The sequence below is a fragment of the Leptonychotes weddellii genome, chromosome 5 (assembly GCF_054177405.1).
Source record: "Leptonychotes weddellii isolate Sample4059 chromosome 5, ASM5417740v2, whole genome shotgun sequence".
Classification (NCBI taxonomy): domain Eukaryota; kingdom Metazoa; phylum Chordata; class Mammalia; order Carnivora; family Phocidae; genus Leptonychotes; species Leptonychotes weddellii.
The window spans coordinates 8,855,587-8,871,788 of NC_138373.1; the positions used below are offsets into that span (position 1 = coordinate 8,855,587).

Sequence of the window (16,202 nt, forward strand, 5' to 3'; positions counted from 1 at the left end):
CTCCCGGGTGCGGAAGGCCTCCTGAGTGTGCGCGATGGTGAAGAGCGGCTCCTCGCCGGGAAGCGGCTTTACCAGCGGGAAGGGCTTGCGGCCCAGCAGCGGCGCCATCGCGGAGGTGGCAGCGGCCCGGAAGGTGGCAGCTCCTCGGAGAGCCCGCGGCGCAACACTAGGCCCCGCGGCCCGGAGCGAGCGCCTGGCTCCCGGGGGTGGGGTGGGGGAGGGGAGGGGTGAGAGGGCGGCGCGAAGTCGGCTCCCTCAGTGCTGGCGCGGCCGCGCGAGGGCCATGCAACGGGACGCAAGGACACGGAACTCCCACGCACACCGCCGCACCGCCCGGCAGCCTCCGGCCCAACCTTCGCTACGGGTCCCCGCGTTCGGCAGTCACGACTCCTCCTCAGCTGCACCGGAGGAAATTATTGAAAAATGGCGGGAGATTCCCCTCCTCCCCCCCGCCCGGCCAGCGCACACACTAACTTGCTCCCCTGTGGCGCCGGTGGCGAATGCTCCAATAGGCGGAGAGCTGATCAGCGCTCACAGTCTATTGGCTCCGGGGAGCTGCCGCTCTGCGCTTGGGTCCCACCCCCTTTCCCGGCCGCGTAGTTGGGTTGCAGCGCACTAGAGGGCAGTATGAAGAGGTGAAAGGTCACGTTATGTAAGCGCTGGTGACAGGCCTGCGGGCCTCCAGCAGCGGAGTTGAAAATGGGGGACAGCGGGGGACCGAAAGGCCTGGAATTCAAAGAGGTCAGGCCAGAGAAGCCCCTTAACATATACAGACACTGCGCCATCTGTCACCGACGGCGACACCGACATCCGGGCACCACTGTCCGTGTGGTGCGCCGGAGGGGGAGGGGGAGCGCGCGGCCAGGGGCTTTGTCTTTCCACTTGTGCTCCGCCCCCTCCTTAAAGGCGCCGCGCTCGGCCACGCCCGGGGATGCGCGGGTGGGGCGGAAGGGAGGAGGGGTTGGCGGGAAGAAACCCAAGACCTTATCCACGCGGAGGTTCTACTGAAGGACAGCTGGAGCCTCAGCATTGCTCACCCCAAAGTTAACTTCTTCTGGAAGAGGGTGTGGTTGAGACCTGGATGTTAGTATGATGCTTGTTTTTAGGCGCTTGATGGAAAAGATAATAGAGAAGCTTCTTTGGAAAAATATATTAAATGGCGTACCTATTAAAGATACATCCATTAATTCAGGTAGCCTTACTAGCACCTCCAGTGTTCAGGGCCCGTACTGCGAGCTAAGGAGGGAAAAAATACAAGAGCCTGCCCTGAAAAAAATAAGGCCCAAGTAAAGACAGTCCTGTGATGAGTGCTGTACCAAGTGCACAGTAGGAAGACAGCACTAACGGCCTGGAGAGTGAGGACATTCCAGCTACTTCTCCAAGCAGACTACACCCACATAGTCCGCAATGTGTTTGGCTATCGAGTACAACCCGAAACACACTCATTCATAATTCTCTCCCTATTAAATCGTCTCCCTTGGTCCAAAGATCTTCACTGACCTCAGAACATAGCTTCCCAGCCTGTTCTTAGGGGTTAGACTGCGAGGTGTCCCTGAAAGCCATGGCAAATGCCAATGCCAGGCCCTTTTCTTCTTTTCTTCTCATCTTGAGGTGAGAAGTATCCCCCCGAGTAAGACGTAAGTTCTTTTGCTACGGAGCCTCCCCTGATCCCCTAGCAGAGATGGGAGGGCATCCTCCTTCAGTAGCCATTTCTTCTAGGAGGGTTAAGAGCAACCTCAGGACAGGGCATTTGAGTTGATTGTGAAAAGGTAAGTAGCACTTCACTAGGCAGAGAAATGACAGACGAACGTTCTAGTAAGAAGGAACAGCAGGGCCGACTTGGTAAATTCAAGACAACATACCTAAAACTTCGGGGGTGTTGAGGTGGAAAGTATCAAGAGATGAGAGTGGCAAAGGAAGGGATCATCCTGGTCACAGCTGTGATGCTTGGAGTGACCACTTAGAAGGAGCTGTAGTAGTTTGTGGCAGGGATACCAAGGGACCCAAATGTAATAAGATCAAGGGAGACAGATTTGAGAGGCACAGATTAGGTGACTAATGGGATGGACATTTGCAGGACCAGGTACCTAACAGCAGACTACACACAGAGTAAGGACTCCAAAAACATTAAGAAACACATTTTGGAAAAATTTGATATTTCAAAGAAAGCTAATTGTACATGAGAATAGGGACCATAATCATTTCAGCGCTTGCGGCCGCTGTAGGTTAGAACCCAGCCCCAGTATTGCTAAAGCAGAGATCTAAAATTGGAGAACTGGGGGTACCAACTGGCTCAGTTGGTAGAGCATGCGACTCTTGATCTCGGGGTCATAAGTTCAAGCCCCACATTGGGCCTAGAGCTTACTTAAAAAAATAATAAATTTAAAAAGAAAGAAAAAAGTGTAACAGACTAAGTTAACATAACTATCAGTTTCCTGCTCTAATATTTTTGTTGACTCCAGTTGCAGACAAAACTCTTCCAAGTTTACTCTTCCTGTTCAGTCTTCAAGCTCTTGACCCAGCAAGCCCCAAGTGGACTACTTCCTTCTAATTCCCAGAATTCCTTAGCTTTATTCCTACCCACTGTCGGAAATGTACTTTTTTCTCCTCTGGGCATCTAAATCCCACACTTCCTTCCTAATGCCTTTTCCGGATTGTTCCAACCCACATCCGCTTTCACTAAACTCTCGAGGTTTTTTTTAATCATAACTGTAGCAAAATTTGTTGTTCAGTATGTTTTCTTTCCCAACATTTGAATAAACAAGTTAATAAAAAAGGGCAGAGATTAAAATGTGTAGTTTCCAGGTATCTGCACCAAAGCTTCTATTGCTCCAAGTCAGCTATGGGTGCCTAGCTGCAGTAATAAGACTGGAGGAGCATAGCACATTTCCCTATGCGGATCTCCACTGGGTAGTTTTAGGACATGAGCTCAGTCAGCAAGATCTGTTTCTGTGGTCTGTGTCATGTGGAGCTGTGCCCTGCCACATACCCCTCCTTCATTGATGCAGACACAAACCCTTGCTCAGACAGTTCCAGCTAGTCTTTTCCTCCCTGTCCTGTTGGATCTTCAAACTCAAAATATCCCAAACCCACAGTCTCACCATCTTCCTTCCCTCCATCATCTGCTTTATCTGGATGGTTTTCATTTCTATTAGTGCCCCACTCACAACGTCAAAGGCTCAAGCTTGACCTCTCTTGAGCTCCACAGCCACGGGGTCAACCAGATAATGGCAATTCTACCTGCCTGAAATCTATCACTTTCCTGCCATCCCCATGACATCCTACTTCAGGCCTTTATTTTTTCTGGCCAAAACTACTACTATAATGACTTTCTTCTTTTAAAATGTTTTAAACTACATCAAAATTATATCTTTATAGTGGTAAAATGAACGTAGTTCCCAAAAGGAAACATATAAGTGTACTTTAAACAACAACAAATAGTTCTACAAAAAGCAGCTGTGGGGCACTCTCCCCCATGCACTTCTGGCTCCCGTAAGCATCCATTTTCAAATTGTTAAACTGTGTTAAAATTAGTAATTTCATTTAAAATGGAATCAGGAGGCCAGAAGGGGAGCTCTCACAACTTATGACTGGTAAATTGCACACCCAACAGAAAGAAGCCCCTACTTTACTACCCCAGCAACAGGAAGAAAGCTTTCCTCCTCCCCCAGTAACAGCCCAGCCAATGAGTCAGTCAGCACTCAGCCAATGAGAAGCCACTACACTTCCAACTCCCAGTTTCCACCAATGGACTTGTTTATAACAGCCTTCCCAACTTCTCTCTTTTCTCTATACAGGTTTCCTCTGCTTTGTTCTGTAGACCTGCCTATGGTGTTGCTGTAACCTGTGTATTCTGAATCGCAATTTTCTATTCCTGAATAAACCCATTTTTGCTGGTAAAATAAAGAACAGTTTTATTTTTAAGGTTAACAGCTATTTCCGCTAATATTTACTTCCATATTTTTTTGTTTTTCTTTTTTTATTATGTTATGTTAATCACCATACATTACATCATTAGTTTTTGATGTAGTGTTCCATATTTCATTGTTTGCGTATAACACCCAGTGCTCCATGCAGAAGGTGCCCTCTTTAATATTTACTTCCATATTTCTAAACATACATGTTGCTATTTTTTAGCTTCTCAGTTTTAGTATTAGCTGTTGACTTTTCTTGAATGGAAGTTGAGGACTTAACCCTCTTACATCCCCCACAAACACCACACACACAATCATATTCCCAAAATAAATATTGCAATTCGTTAAATCACTATTCACTGTATAACTTATGATTATGTATTATTCAGATGATCCACGTGGTGGTCTGATCACATTTCCTTTCTTCTTTTGTCTTTGCTGGTTTGCTTCAGGCTTTCAGTTCATTTTCTATGTACCTATCACCACTATCCCTAAACTAACAGAACTATAGTCTCCTCTCAATACGTGCAAACCTTTAGTGTTCCAGTATGTCCCCCACCTGCTCTTTCCTCTCCATGGCATTTTGCACACTACAATCACCCCCCTGCTCTCGGCTTTCAATGGTTGGCTCCCTAAAGCCAACAGAGTAAAACCAAACTCTTCGGCCTAGACTTCAAGGCCCTCCGGGATCTGTCCTCAGTCTTAACTTCCCTTGAACCCCCTACTCCAGTAAACTAGGTTTATCAAGGTTTCTAACCAACTGAGCCACCCAGGCGCCCAGGTTTATCTAGATTTCTAAATACATTCTCCACTAAAAAGATCCAGGGTTCCTGGGAAAAAGGACTGGGGCTGGCAAAGTTCAAAGTGAGTCAGGAATATTGTGCCTGAAAGTAAGGAGGTGCTCAAATAGTGATGGGGACATGTCAAAAGGACACAGGAGCCAGCAGGAAGGGATTCTAACTGGCTGAATCTAGGACAATTTGAACATTTAAAAAAATGACAGCAACAGATTGTTAACACATTGAATGTAAAGGGAAACCATGAGCCTGTAGTAATATTCAGAGAGAAAGGAAGGGAGGGAGGGAGGGAGGGAGGGAGAAAGAGAAGTGGAGAGAAGGGAAATGTTATCTACAGAAGGCTGCCAATGAATGAATGTACAAAGATTTAGAAAACTCATCATTTTTGCAAACTCCAGTGAAGTAACTGATTCAGAAATAGATCATCAATGGATACTAAAAATCACTGGTCTAAGTGAATGGTCTAAGATTATCAGCCCCCAACAGATTATTTATGTAAAAGCGCCCTGAAGGTGCGAAGGTCTGGCAGACACCTTAGCCAAATGATCTCGGCATTACCAAAAATGAGACAAGACAACAACGTTTCTCTTGATACAGGCAATGAAAAATACATATCACCTCTGTAGTATTCTAACCAAAAAACATTCTATCTGCTATGGTGCTTATTCATATTCAATGAATTTAGTTAGCGGGCTCATATCTATTTTTCTTAATAATTCAAATGTGCATATGCATTGGGCCTACTGATACCCAGAGGCAGTTTTCTGAATTATTTGTAACTTGCATTGCTTGATGCTTCCTCTTGTCTTTTTCTTCTCTAACCCTTACCCCATCAAGATTCTGGGATGCTGCTGGAGATGGCTAGCCTGGATTCTTAGAATATCAATGAGAAGTGGTGCTGAAGTGGCAGTCAACAAGAGAAGAGGATGGTTTCTACTACATCTTTTTCATCATCCCACATGCTCCTTTGTGGGCTCCACTCCAGCACTTCCCTACACTACACTACACTCTAGGAGGTTCTATGTAGAGGTCTACTCCCTTGCCAGCCTGTCTCCTGACGGACAGGATTCCTGGCCTCTGTGTAACGACTGCACAATATCGCGAATGTACTTAGTGCCACTGAGCTGTATACTTTTAAGTGGTTAAAATGGTAGATTTTGGGGCACCTGGGTGGCTCAGTCGGTTAAGCCTCTGCCTTCAACTCAGGTCATGATCTCAGGGTCCTGGGATCGAGTCCCACATCGGGCTCCTTGCTCAGTGGGGAGCCTGCTTCTCCCCTGCCTACAGCTCCCCCTGCTTGTGCACTCTCTGACAAATAAATAAAACAAAAAAAATTATAAAATGGTAAATTTTATGTTATGTGCATTTTACCACAATATAAAAAAGTAAAAACATTCAGGAATGCCTCCCAAGGACCTGGATGCATGGCAAACACACATTGGCTGAATTCACTGTACACAGGGACAGAAATATAAATCAGACTACATGACAATTTCAAAGGGGGTCTCCAAATCATTTCTATCAGAAAATCCCTTTGTGGGAGTAAGACAATTGGCAGGCACTCAGCCCTTGCCCCCATGACCTTCAAGAACGAAGCACTCAAATACCAACAAGACGTATTTCAAATAGTTTAATTTTAAAAATATGCTATTCAGTGCTAAAATATGTCTTCACTCACTGTTGCCCATTTCCATTTTCTTAAACTTTTTTGAACAAAAAATAAAATCACAAAGTTCAATTAAACATGCAGATTTCAAAGAAGAGGGAATTTTCTAGAAAGTCTGAGCTGAAGGAGTACTGTGGGGGGGTGGGTACTGCTGTCAGAACCTCAAATCCTTGCTGGGGCAGAGTCTGTGGCAGGAGGCAGGGGACCGTAGCAGGAGCAGGGGATGCTGGAATGAAATGTACAGGTGAGAACAGGGAAAGGGGTGTGGGTGTGTGTGTGGGGGGGTGTGTGTGTGTGTTGGGGGAAGAGGATAGTTATAGCAGGGGACAAAGGACTGTCAGCAGCTGGAGAGCCCATGAGAGGCACGATAACCTCAGGAATGGGCAGAAGTGCCAGGACAGCAGGAAACCTATCCAGACTTTTCTGCCCCCGTGTAGAGAAGAGCCCTTCCCTTCCCTCCAAAGTCTACCAGGCCTTCAACAGCAGCTCACAGGTCCCTAGCCGGATGGGAAAATTCATGAATCTACAGTCTCCATTCAAGTTCAAGTAACCTAGGCACTCTCTTCTCTAGAGGGTGCCTTCCACATCTCTTTCCTCCTGTAGAAGCGCCAGCAGCTCAGTCCAGAGGTTCTGGAGCAAAGACTGCTTGCTACCTGGAGGTGACAGATGAACCTTGGGATGGCTGATGCTCCAGCCTATTTAGGGTGCAAAAAAGACATGAGTGCTCCTCTTCTCAGGAGCAAGCAGACACAGGTGCCAGGGACGGGAAGATGATGCTACAACCCCAAGTCCTATGTCCAACCTTCCAGCCCAGGAGGCTCCTATGTGCGGGCTCTGGACCCCAGTGCTTGCCCTTACCCCAGCAACAAAGCACGGCCAGAACCAGAATGCAATAAATAGAGGCAGGGGGCCAGGAGGCGAAGGGTGCCAGGACGGTGCTAGCTTTCTGATGCTGTCTGCGGCACCGGGGGCTGGTCCACACAGAAGCGTTTCAGGGGTGGGGCACTGGAGTCTTCCTCTTCCTCAATAACCTAGGAGCAGTCAGAGCATGGAATTATAATAGGGCCACCCCTCTCTACTAGAACCTCCCACCCACCCTGATTACAGCCCAGAAGCAGCTTATATCTGCAATCTTCTTGCAGATAAACAAACTTCTTCCCCTACCTTATAACCTGGAGACACCAGCGTCCCTTGCTGCCTCCCCAACCTATATTCGATGCTATAAGGTCCAATTCATATCAACAGAGTCCTTTTTTTTTTTAGAAACTGGAAAACCCAGAGTGGTTCCTTACCTGTGTCTCTAGTGGAACTGGTTCTTCCTTTGTGAGGGTGGGAGGTTCATCAGCAACTTCTGAGGCAGGCAAGGAGGGCTCTGAAAAAGCAGCAAGGTCAGGGGCGCCTGGGTGGCTCAGTCGGTTAAGCGTCCGACTCTTGATTTTGGCTCAGGTTATGACCTCAGGGTCGTGAGACTGAGCCCCACGTCAAGCTCCACGTGGAGCCTGCTTAAGATTCTCTGTGTCCCTCTCCCTCTCCCCGCCCCTCTAAAAAAAACCCAAAAAAACAAAAAACAGCAAGATCAGTACAACTGCATAGCCTCCTGCCTCAAGCTGGGGGAGCTTCCCTAAGAGTTATGTGGTGGCTCGCTGGTGGAGGGCAACACTGGCTGGAGAGGCAATATATGTTATCAGAAAAAATGTGCAAGACACAATGCAAAGAGCATAATTTCTGAAGTCAGAAGGCATGAAACTGGAGACATCTGGTTCCACCAGTTACTAGCTGTGCGATCTTAGAGAAGCAATTTAACCTTTGTAAGACCCCACTTCCTCGTCTGTACAATAGAATAACACCTATTTCACAGGGTTTTTGAGAGAATTATACCAGGCATCGAATATGACAAGTGCCTTACACAGAGCCTGGCGCTCGATTATGTTGTTTTCTTCTTTCATTCTGTGAGAAGGGAAAATCAACCCTTCCCCAAAAAAGCCCAAACTGTTAACAGATGGTTCAAGCCTGTGAGGCCGGGGCACCTTCTCTAGCCTCTTCCTCTAAAGAAAAGAAACTTCAAGAGTACAGGCCCCTCCAAGCTGCTCGTCCTGGGTCGACGGTGACTCACCCTCGAGGATCTCCTGGCCCAGAGTAGGGGGCTGGGAGTCATCTGTGCGGAAGTCAGAGGTGTGTGCTGGGCTCAGGGACTCACTCTGCTGGGGGCTGGGGCTTGAGTTGGTGCTGCTGTCCACCTTGAGTTGATAGACATCGGATACAGAACTCTGGTTGCTATTTTCATCTGAAAACCAAACATGACAAAGGCAACAGCTGAGAGTAGTAATGTTTCTTGAGAGTAACTCGGTACAGAGCCAAGGGCCTGGTATCTCCTCAGGCAGCCATGGGCACAAACAAATGCAATGATCACTGCTCAGATGCCCCCTGAGCCAAAGGCAAACAAACAAAGGTAGAGCAAATGATCAACAGTCTAAGTTGATTAAACATTTTCTATTTCACAACATATATTCTAAGCACCAGATGCAGCCAAAATCTTTCAGTTTATGCCACATTGATATTTCAGGAAGGTCAGGACAGGCCTGGTAACCCCTTCTGTACACCCACCAGTTATAACCGGACCTGGTATCTTCTCACTACCCAGGGGAATGCGGTGACGCAGCGGTGCCTCTCAGCCTCTCCCACAACACAGGCTGTGGAGAAAATGCTCAACTCTGCCCGGCCTTCCTGGCTATCTCAAGGAGGGTGGTGGTATCTGGAGGTGGCCACATAGGCCCTTCAGCGGCCCAGGCTCCACCTGACCACCTCAAGGACCAAGAAATTCCCACCGGGGAAGGTCTGTCTGAAGGCTGCAAGTCACCACCTGGGTTAAACACTCAGGAGGCAAAACCTCCTTCCTCCCCCTGACCTACGGCAGCCGGTCACCCAGTCTGATCAGCCTGACTGCTCTGACATCTCTTCCTCTCCTGCCACCTGAGGGCAGGCCACCTCCTCTCTGGCCTGGCCTCCTGCAACAGCCCCCCGACTGCACTTCCTTCAATCTCCTGTCCTCCCACCTGTACTTCACACCATCGCCGGAGTTATTCTAAATCCTTCCGGGGCTCTCTGCTGCCCAAAGGATATAATTCAAACTCCAGGGCTTCCCTGGGGCAGGCACAGATGGCCCTATCAGAACCTACAAAATCTTTCCTGATCTCCAGGCTCACTGCCGCTGACCTCCCACACTCAAGCCTCGACTCCAGCCACGCGGACTCACTGAGGCCCCGCTTCACACACAGGTGTCCAGTAGGACTGCTCTTTCCAGTCTTCCTGGAAAGCCCCGATACAGACCACTACTCAGCTCAAGCATCACCTCCTCTGTGAGCCCCGGGTCCCAGGCTCCCTTGGGTGGAAATGACCAGCTTCTCTATTATGCTCCTGTTGTATCCTACGCACACCTACACTCATTATTTTACACACCAATTTCCTTCCATTACACTCTGCAGGCAGGCTTTGTGGCTTACTTGCCCCGGGATTTCCAGTGCGGTACACGGTACCTGGCACACAGGAGTTCATGACATGTTCACTGAACAAAAGGGATGGGATGGTGGCCAGATTGAGGAAATGGAGCCTCATATGTCTCCCAGAGCTTTGTGATTATTGGACACCCCACACACAGCTAGAAAACTATTCCCTTGTATTCCCCTTCTTCTATCATACTCGCTGACCTTGGGGGGGGCGCTGGGGGAGAGGTCGAGGGGGGATACCTGCATGCTCCCAGTCTTGTTCCCAAGGGAAAATCATAAGCCTTTTCTAGTCTTTACTCCTACAAAGACCAGGATCTTCTACGCTAAAACGGAAGCAGCATTTTACTATAAAAAGAATAAAGCTCTGTCACTATTGAGCTTAGGCAAACACTTCTTCTCTGAGCATCGGCTTCCTTCGATAGGGCTGATGATAACTGCCTGCTTTATGTCACAGGCAAAACAAGAAGCTCAAGTGCAAGCCCTTCTGCACAGCAGCTGCCATGCAGGTGTGAAGGGTTCTCTGGGACTGCAGTGCCAACACAGGTGGGACATTTACCGAAGACCAGTTGGTTCAGGAGGTGGAACTTGGCTAAAAGTGGACAGGAGAGGTCCTGGCTTTGGGCAGCCCACTCTAAGGCACTATCATCGTAAAACATACCATCTAAAGAAAAGAGCTTCTGATCCAGAAAGCCAGGACCTAACATGGGGTCTGTCACTTACTGGTTATGTACCTTGAGATACAGAACTTCAGCTCTCTAAGCCTCGGTTTCCCTAAATGGCAAATGAAGCTCCAATCATCTACCTTGCAGGGTTGCCGTGAGGTTTAGATGAAAAGCCGTGATGTAAAGTGCCAGCAAGATACCAGCAGAACAGCAAGCACTGAAGTGACACATGGAACTATTCTTTTCGTTATTAATGGGTTCATCTAAGTGCTGCTTTTCCTGCAAGGAAGACACATGGATGCAACTCACCCTGGAATTCAAGAAGAAGAGAGGAATTGGCTGAGGCATCAGAGGGAAAGCCATTAGGTTCCCGGGCTGCTGAACTGTTCGATTTTGACTTTTCTTTCTAGAAAAGGAAAAAAAGAGGAATATGACAGAGCCAAGCAGGAGACCCACAGAGAGGGAGAAGGGTGCTATGTGAGACACCACAGAAGTCTGGATTAGGACTGAACAGGAACAACGACAACAGTGTGAGAATCCAGGACCCAAGGAATAACAGAATCCTGGACAAGGTGTCCCCAAGCCTCAGTGTCTCTTCTCTATCTTGTAAAATGGATCCTGCCGGCACTAATATCATGACTCAGAAGTGAGAGGCAGATACACAGGCTTCCACTAGAGCTCCCTGTGGTTCTCTTCTGCTGTCTGCCCTGAGCAGAATGCTCTATCCCACCCTTCCCTATGTGGATGGAAGAGAAATACAGAGTACTCATTTGAGAAGGATTCCTGTTTTGGTAGCACAGCAGGAAAAAGGGAAAAAACGGGCCTCTGATTGGACCCAGGAAGGAGTCGCTTTATATGTAACGCAAGCAGTGACAGGACAACGGGGCCCTGCTAGCCTGATTACTGACCAATCAAGCCATCCATTCAGAATGACCATCCCATGTCTACCTCTGCCTATAACATCATTTACTTCAAGCAGGATGTAGGTTACACATGTGGGGAAACAGTGTGAAGGTAAGCACAAGCTTGTAAGAAATGAGCCCAAAGGAAAAGAAATAAATCCATCCAAACATTTCCAAATGAGAGCATCCCAACAGCCAAAAGTTTAAATCTGGGTAATCTCAAATTTACTAATTTATACTTTTTAAACACGTCTATTTATTATACATGCATTTAACTTGTTAATAACTCTCAATCCTCTCTGCAACGAATCAACTGCACACATTCATGTACCGCTTTCCCTTCATTTGTTTCATATGCAGACATGATTTTAATGCAATTACACTTCACATTTAACCAAAGAAGCTACATAAACACAGTTTTTAAAAATTTGTTTATTTATTTAGAGAGAGCACACGCTTGAGCGGCGGCAGGGGGGCAGTGGGAGAGAGAGAGAGAATCCCAAACAGACTCCATGCTGAGCAGCAGAGCCCAATGTGGGGCTCGATCCTACAACACTGCGATCATGACCCAAGCTGAAATCAAGAGTTGGACACCCAACCGAGCCACCCAGGGGCCCCCAACCAAAAACTTTTAAATGTACACTGCACAGAGTTTGTGTCAATCTACTCTCTCGTCAGTGATGTACCACTCCCTTGGATCCTTCCCACTTCTTCACCAAATTTTTTTTTTTTTTTTTGAGCTCAGGTTTAAATTTTTTTTTATTCTTATGCTAATCCCCATACATTACATCATTAGTTTTAGATGAAGTGTTCCATGATTCATTGTTTGTGCATAACACCCAGTGCTCCATGCAGAATGTGCCCTCCTCAATACCCACCACCAGGCTAACCCATCCTCCCACCCCCCTCCCCACTTCTTCACCAATTTGATCATAATTTCCCATTTTCCTAATCTAGCAGGTCTATACTAGTACCTTAGAAGATGGCACTCTACCATGGACCACTGGAGGGCAGATAAACTGAGGGGCCTCAGCAAACACTATGAGAAGCCCTTGGGAGACACAAAGGGAGCTGGATCCTGGGCAGGGAGAATTTCAATTAGGAAAGGGCCAGGAACTTACATGTGAGAAATGGGTTGGAGTGGAGAAAGGCCTTCTACCAGTGCCTCCCACTCCCCATTCACATACCCAAGAGATTTAACTGCCTGACCTTTGGCCCTTGTGGATAATGGCACCACTAGAGCCAGGGCTAGATGAAAAATCAAGGGTGGCTCCAGAGCTGCCCTAACTTTCACCCACCAGCTCCCTGGGGCTGGCAATGACAAGGAAGGATGGTGGCTCCCAGATAAAGGTAGCACCTCAAGACTGGTACTAGGGAGTTCCCTGAGGGAGGGTAAGAAGGACTGGGGGCGAGGGAAAGGCTGAATCCTGAAGCTCACCCAATGACCTAAATTCACTGAGAGGAAGGAAAACCACAGCCTGGGTTTACATCCTCCCTCAGTTACATATTGCTAGCCAAGGCAGCTCAGAGTCCCCAGGGAACAAAAAATGAGTGCACAGAAAAAAATAGCCAGACACTGGAAGAAACAAGCACCATTAAAGACAATAAATAGAACAAGCTGTACCAGAAGAAGGAGACTAAGAGGACACAAGAATTTAAATAAAACAGTAAGTCTCGGGGTACCTGGGTGGCTCAGTTGGTTGAGTGTCCGACTCTTGATTTCGGCTCAGGTCATGACCCTCTGGGTGATGAGACTGAGCCCCCGCATTGGGCTTGGGGCTGAGCATGGAGTCTGTTTAGGATACTTTCTCTCCCTCTCTCCTTCTCCCCTCCCCCTCAACTGGTGTGTGGCACTCTCTCTTCCAAAAAAAAGAAGAAAAGAAAAAAAAATTTTTAAATAGTACGTCTCCTCAGAAAGATAAGGATACTGGAAAGTTGTTTTGAAGAACCACCAACTGAGGAAATTTGGTATGAATAATGTAATTGTTGAAAATAAAAATTAAGTGAATGAGTCTAGTAGGAGAAACAGATACAGCTGAAAATGAGCAAACACTGGGTTGAGAAATCAGAATACATGAGAAAAGAATGAAGAGATGAAACAAATGAGAAGAAAGGGAAAAACAAAGCTAGATATGAACATCACAGGATATTCTTACAGAAGTCCTAGGAGAGCAAAGACAGGGAAGAAATTCTAAGTTTCCAGGAATACAAGAGGACCACCTAGGAAGAATCAAGAAGAATTAGACCGACACTAGATTGGTCAATAGCAACACCAGAAGCACAACAACTGAGTAATAGTTTCAAAATGCTGAAAGAAAACCCAGAATTTCAGACGTAGGTAAAATAATCAGTTAAACATAAAAAATGAAACAAGAATATTTTCAAGAGTAAAAAGACATTTTCAGAAAGTTTTCTCCACAAAAGCTCTCTTCGACAAAACTCTTGAAAGATACGTTGCAACAAGAAATGAATCTAGAAGAAAGCAATAATAAATAGGTGCAAAGAGTATATAATCTGTAACATTTACTTTGTCTAACTAAGCATTGACTAAAATAAGAAACATCTGTAAAAACTGAAATATCTGGGGGCGCCTGGGTGGCTCAGTCGTTAAGCGTCTGCCTTCGGCTCAGGTCATGGTCCCAGGGTCCTGGGATCGAGCCCCGCATCGGGCTCCCTGCTCGGCGGGAAGCCTGCTTCTCCCTCTCCCACTCCCCCTACTTGTGTTCCCTCTCTCACTGTGTCTCTCCCTGTCAAATAAATAAATAAAATCTTTAAAAAAAAAAAAAAAAAAAACTGAAATATCTGAATATCTGATCTGAAATTCCAGTCAAAACTAAGGACAGGTTAGGGATGGAAGTGGGGGAGGGGTGAAGGAGAAGCGGTTGAAAATGTGTTATGGGTGTTACCAAGTTCCAAGGGTAAAAGCAGATTTTTTTTTTTTTAAGATTTTATTTATTTATTTGACACAGAGAGAGACAGCAAGAGAAGGAATACAAGCAGTGGGAGTGGGAGAGGGAGAAGCAGGCTCTCCGCTGAGCAGGGAGCCCGACGTGGGGCTCCATCCCAGGACCCTGGGATCATGACCTGAGCCAAAGTCAGATGCTTAACCAACTGAGCCACCCAGGCACCCCTAAACGCAGATTTTGATAAGCTTCATACATTGACATGGAAGAATAGTAAGTATAAGTCTTATTAAGTTAGAGGTAGGCAATAGAAAAACGAAAACAGAATGCAGAACTTTCAAATCAGCAAAGAAAAATTTGTCTAGCCATCATGAAGCAAAGAGAGAAAAAAAGTGTATTACGGTAAAAATCCTTGTCCATATTAACAGAATTTTTATCTGGTCACACTTCCCCAGCCTTCCTGGCCACTAGATGTCATATAAGCTATTACAAACACACATAGTAAATACATATGTCCCGAGGCAATTTCTAGGAGACTCCTACTAACATTCATGAAAATTCTATCGGCCCATCCTTCCACTCCTCTGCTACTTAGAGCCTAAATGTGTAGAATGAATGGCTGGATCTTGACCTTGGAATACAAGGTCAAAACTAGAGCAGAGGAATGGGGAGTTACTTACTTAACGGGTATAGAGTTTAGTTTTGCAAGATGAAGAAGCCTAGAGATTGACTGCACAAGGTGAATGTACTTAATACCACTAAACTGTACACTTAAAACACAAAAATAAAAAAATACACTGTACACCTAAAAATGGCTAAGATGGTAAATTTTATGGTATGCTAAACAAAAATTAAGAGTCATTACTCTCTAAAAAAGTTAAAAAAAAAGGATCAGAAAGGTTGGAAGAAACCTGGGCCCTGGGGACTTCTGGAGCAGAACCACACCAGCCCTGGACTACATGCTTCTAAGCACTAGCCTTAGAGGATTAAGAAAAAGAGTAAAATAAACTTCTTAAACTACTGCTATTTTGAGTTTTCTGTCACCCACAGCGAAACTTAATGCTAATACACCCAATAAACAAAAAACATGAAACAGGTGACAAAAAAGAATTTCACGACACACTAATCCAACATAAATCAAAAGAAGACAGGGTAGGAATTGTAATATCAAATAAAATCGAATTTGAGGAAAAAGTTTTGGATATAAGGGACAAAGAAGGACCTTATATACTAGTAAAATGAATGACAAGACAAGATGACATCATAATAATGGCATAATCATATAAATATATCAAAAACAGAGCTTCAAACATAACATGACAAGTGACTCATCAGCCATGAAGAAGCAAACATATCATCAATTTCACACACCCTTCTCAGAAACATAATAGGACAAACATACAAAAAATAAGCAAAGATACAGAAGATTTGGGTTAACATAATAAATGCTTCAATTGTTTAATTTCATACCTAGAGAGTATATTTGTTTTAATCACAAGTGAATGGTCCGAAAATCAATCGTGTACCAGACAAGATCACAAAAAAGTCCCAATAATCCCAAAGAACTAATATCCTACCAATTCAATAAAATCAGTACACCAATATTTTTTTTTAAAGATTTTTTATTTATTTATTTGTCAGAGAGAGAGAGCACAAGGAGGGGGAGCGGCAGGCAGAGCAGTAGAGGGAGAAGCAGGCTCCCCGGTGAGCAAGGAGCCCGATGTGGGACTCGATCCCAGGACCCTGGGATCATGACCTGAGCCGAAGGCAGACGCTTAATGACTGAGCCACCCAGGTTCCCCAGTACACCAATTTTAAAAAGATAGTTAAAGAACAATCTCACATATCTAGAAAT

At 46.0% G+C, this 16,202-nt stretch overlaps 2 protein-coding genes across 3 annotated transcripts in view; both read right to left on the reverse strand.

Moving 5' to 3' along the window:
- Positions 1-465, reverse strand: part of BAZ1B (bromodomain adjacent to zinc finger domain 1B) — a 71,426-nt gene extending 70,961 nt beyond the window's left edge. The window contains exon 1 of one of the 2 annotated variants that reach the window (XM_081819486.1): positions 2-465. In XM_081819486.1, coding sequence (XP_081675612.1) covers positions 2-108 — 107 coding nt within the window. In that variant the 5' untranslated portion in view covers positions 109-465. The remainder of the gene's footprint in view (position 1) is intronic. The other variant, XM_081819485.1, reaches the window with a different exon arrangement.
- A 5,860-nt stretch (positions 466-6,325) lies between these two features.
- The window catches only part of BCL7B (BAF chromatin remodeling complex subunit BCL7B), a 20,899-nt gene continuing 11,022 nt past the window's right edge, over positions 6,326-16,202 (reverse strand). Inside the window, exons 3-6 of the mRNA XM_006743873.3 lie at positions 10,852-10,948; positions 8,491-8,661; positions 7,670-7,749; positions 6,326-7,408 (exon numbers count right to left, since the gene is read on the reverse strand). Of these exons, the coding sequence (XP_006743936.1) occupies positions 7,316-7,408; positions 7,670-7,749; positions 8,491-8,661; positions 10,852-10,948 (441 nt within the window). The 3' untranslated portion in view covers positions 6,326-7,315. The remainder of the gene's footprint in view (positions 7,409-7,669; positions 7,750-8,490; positions 8,662-10,851; positions 10,949-16,202) is intronic.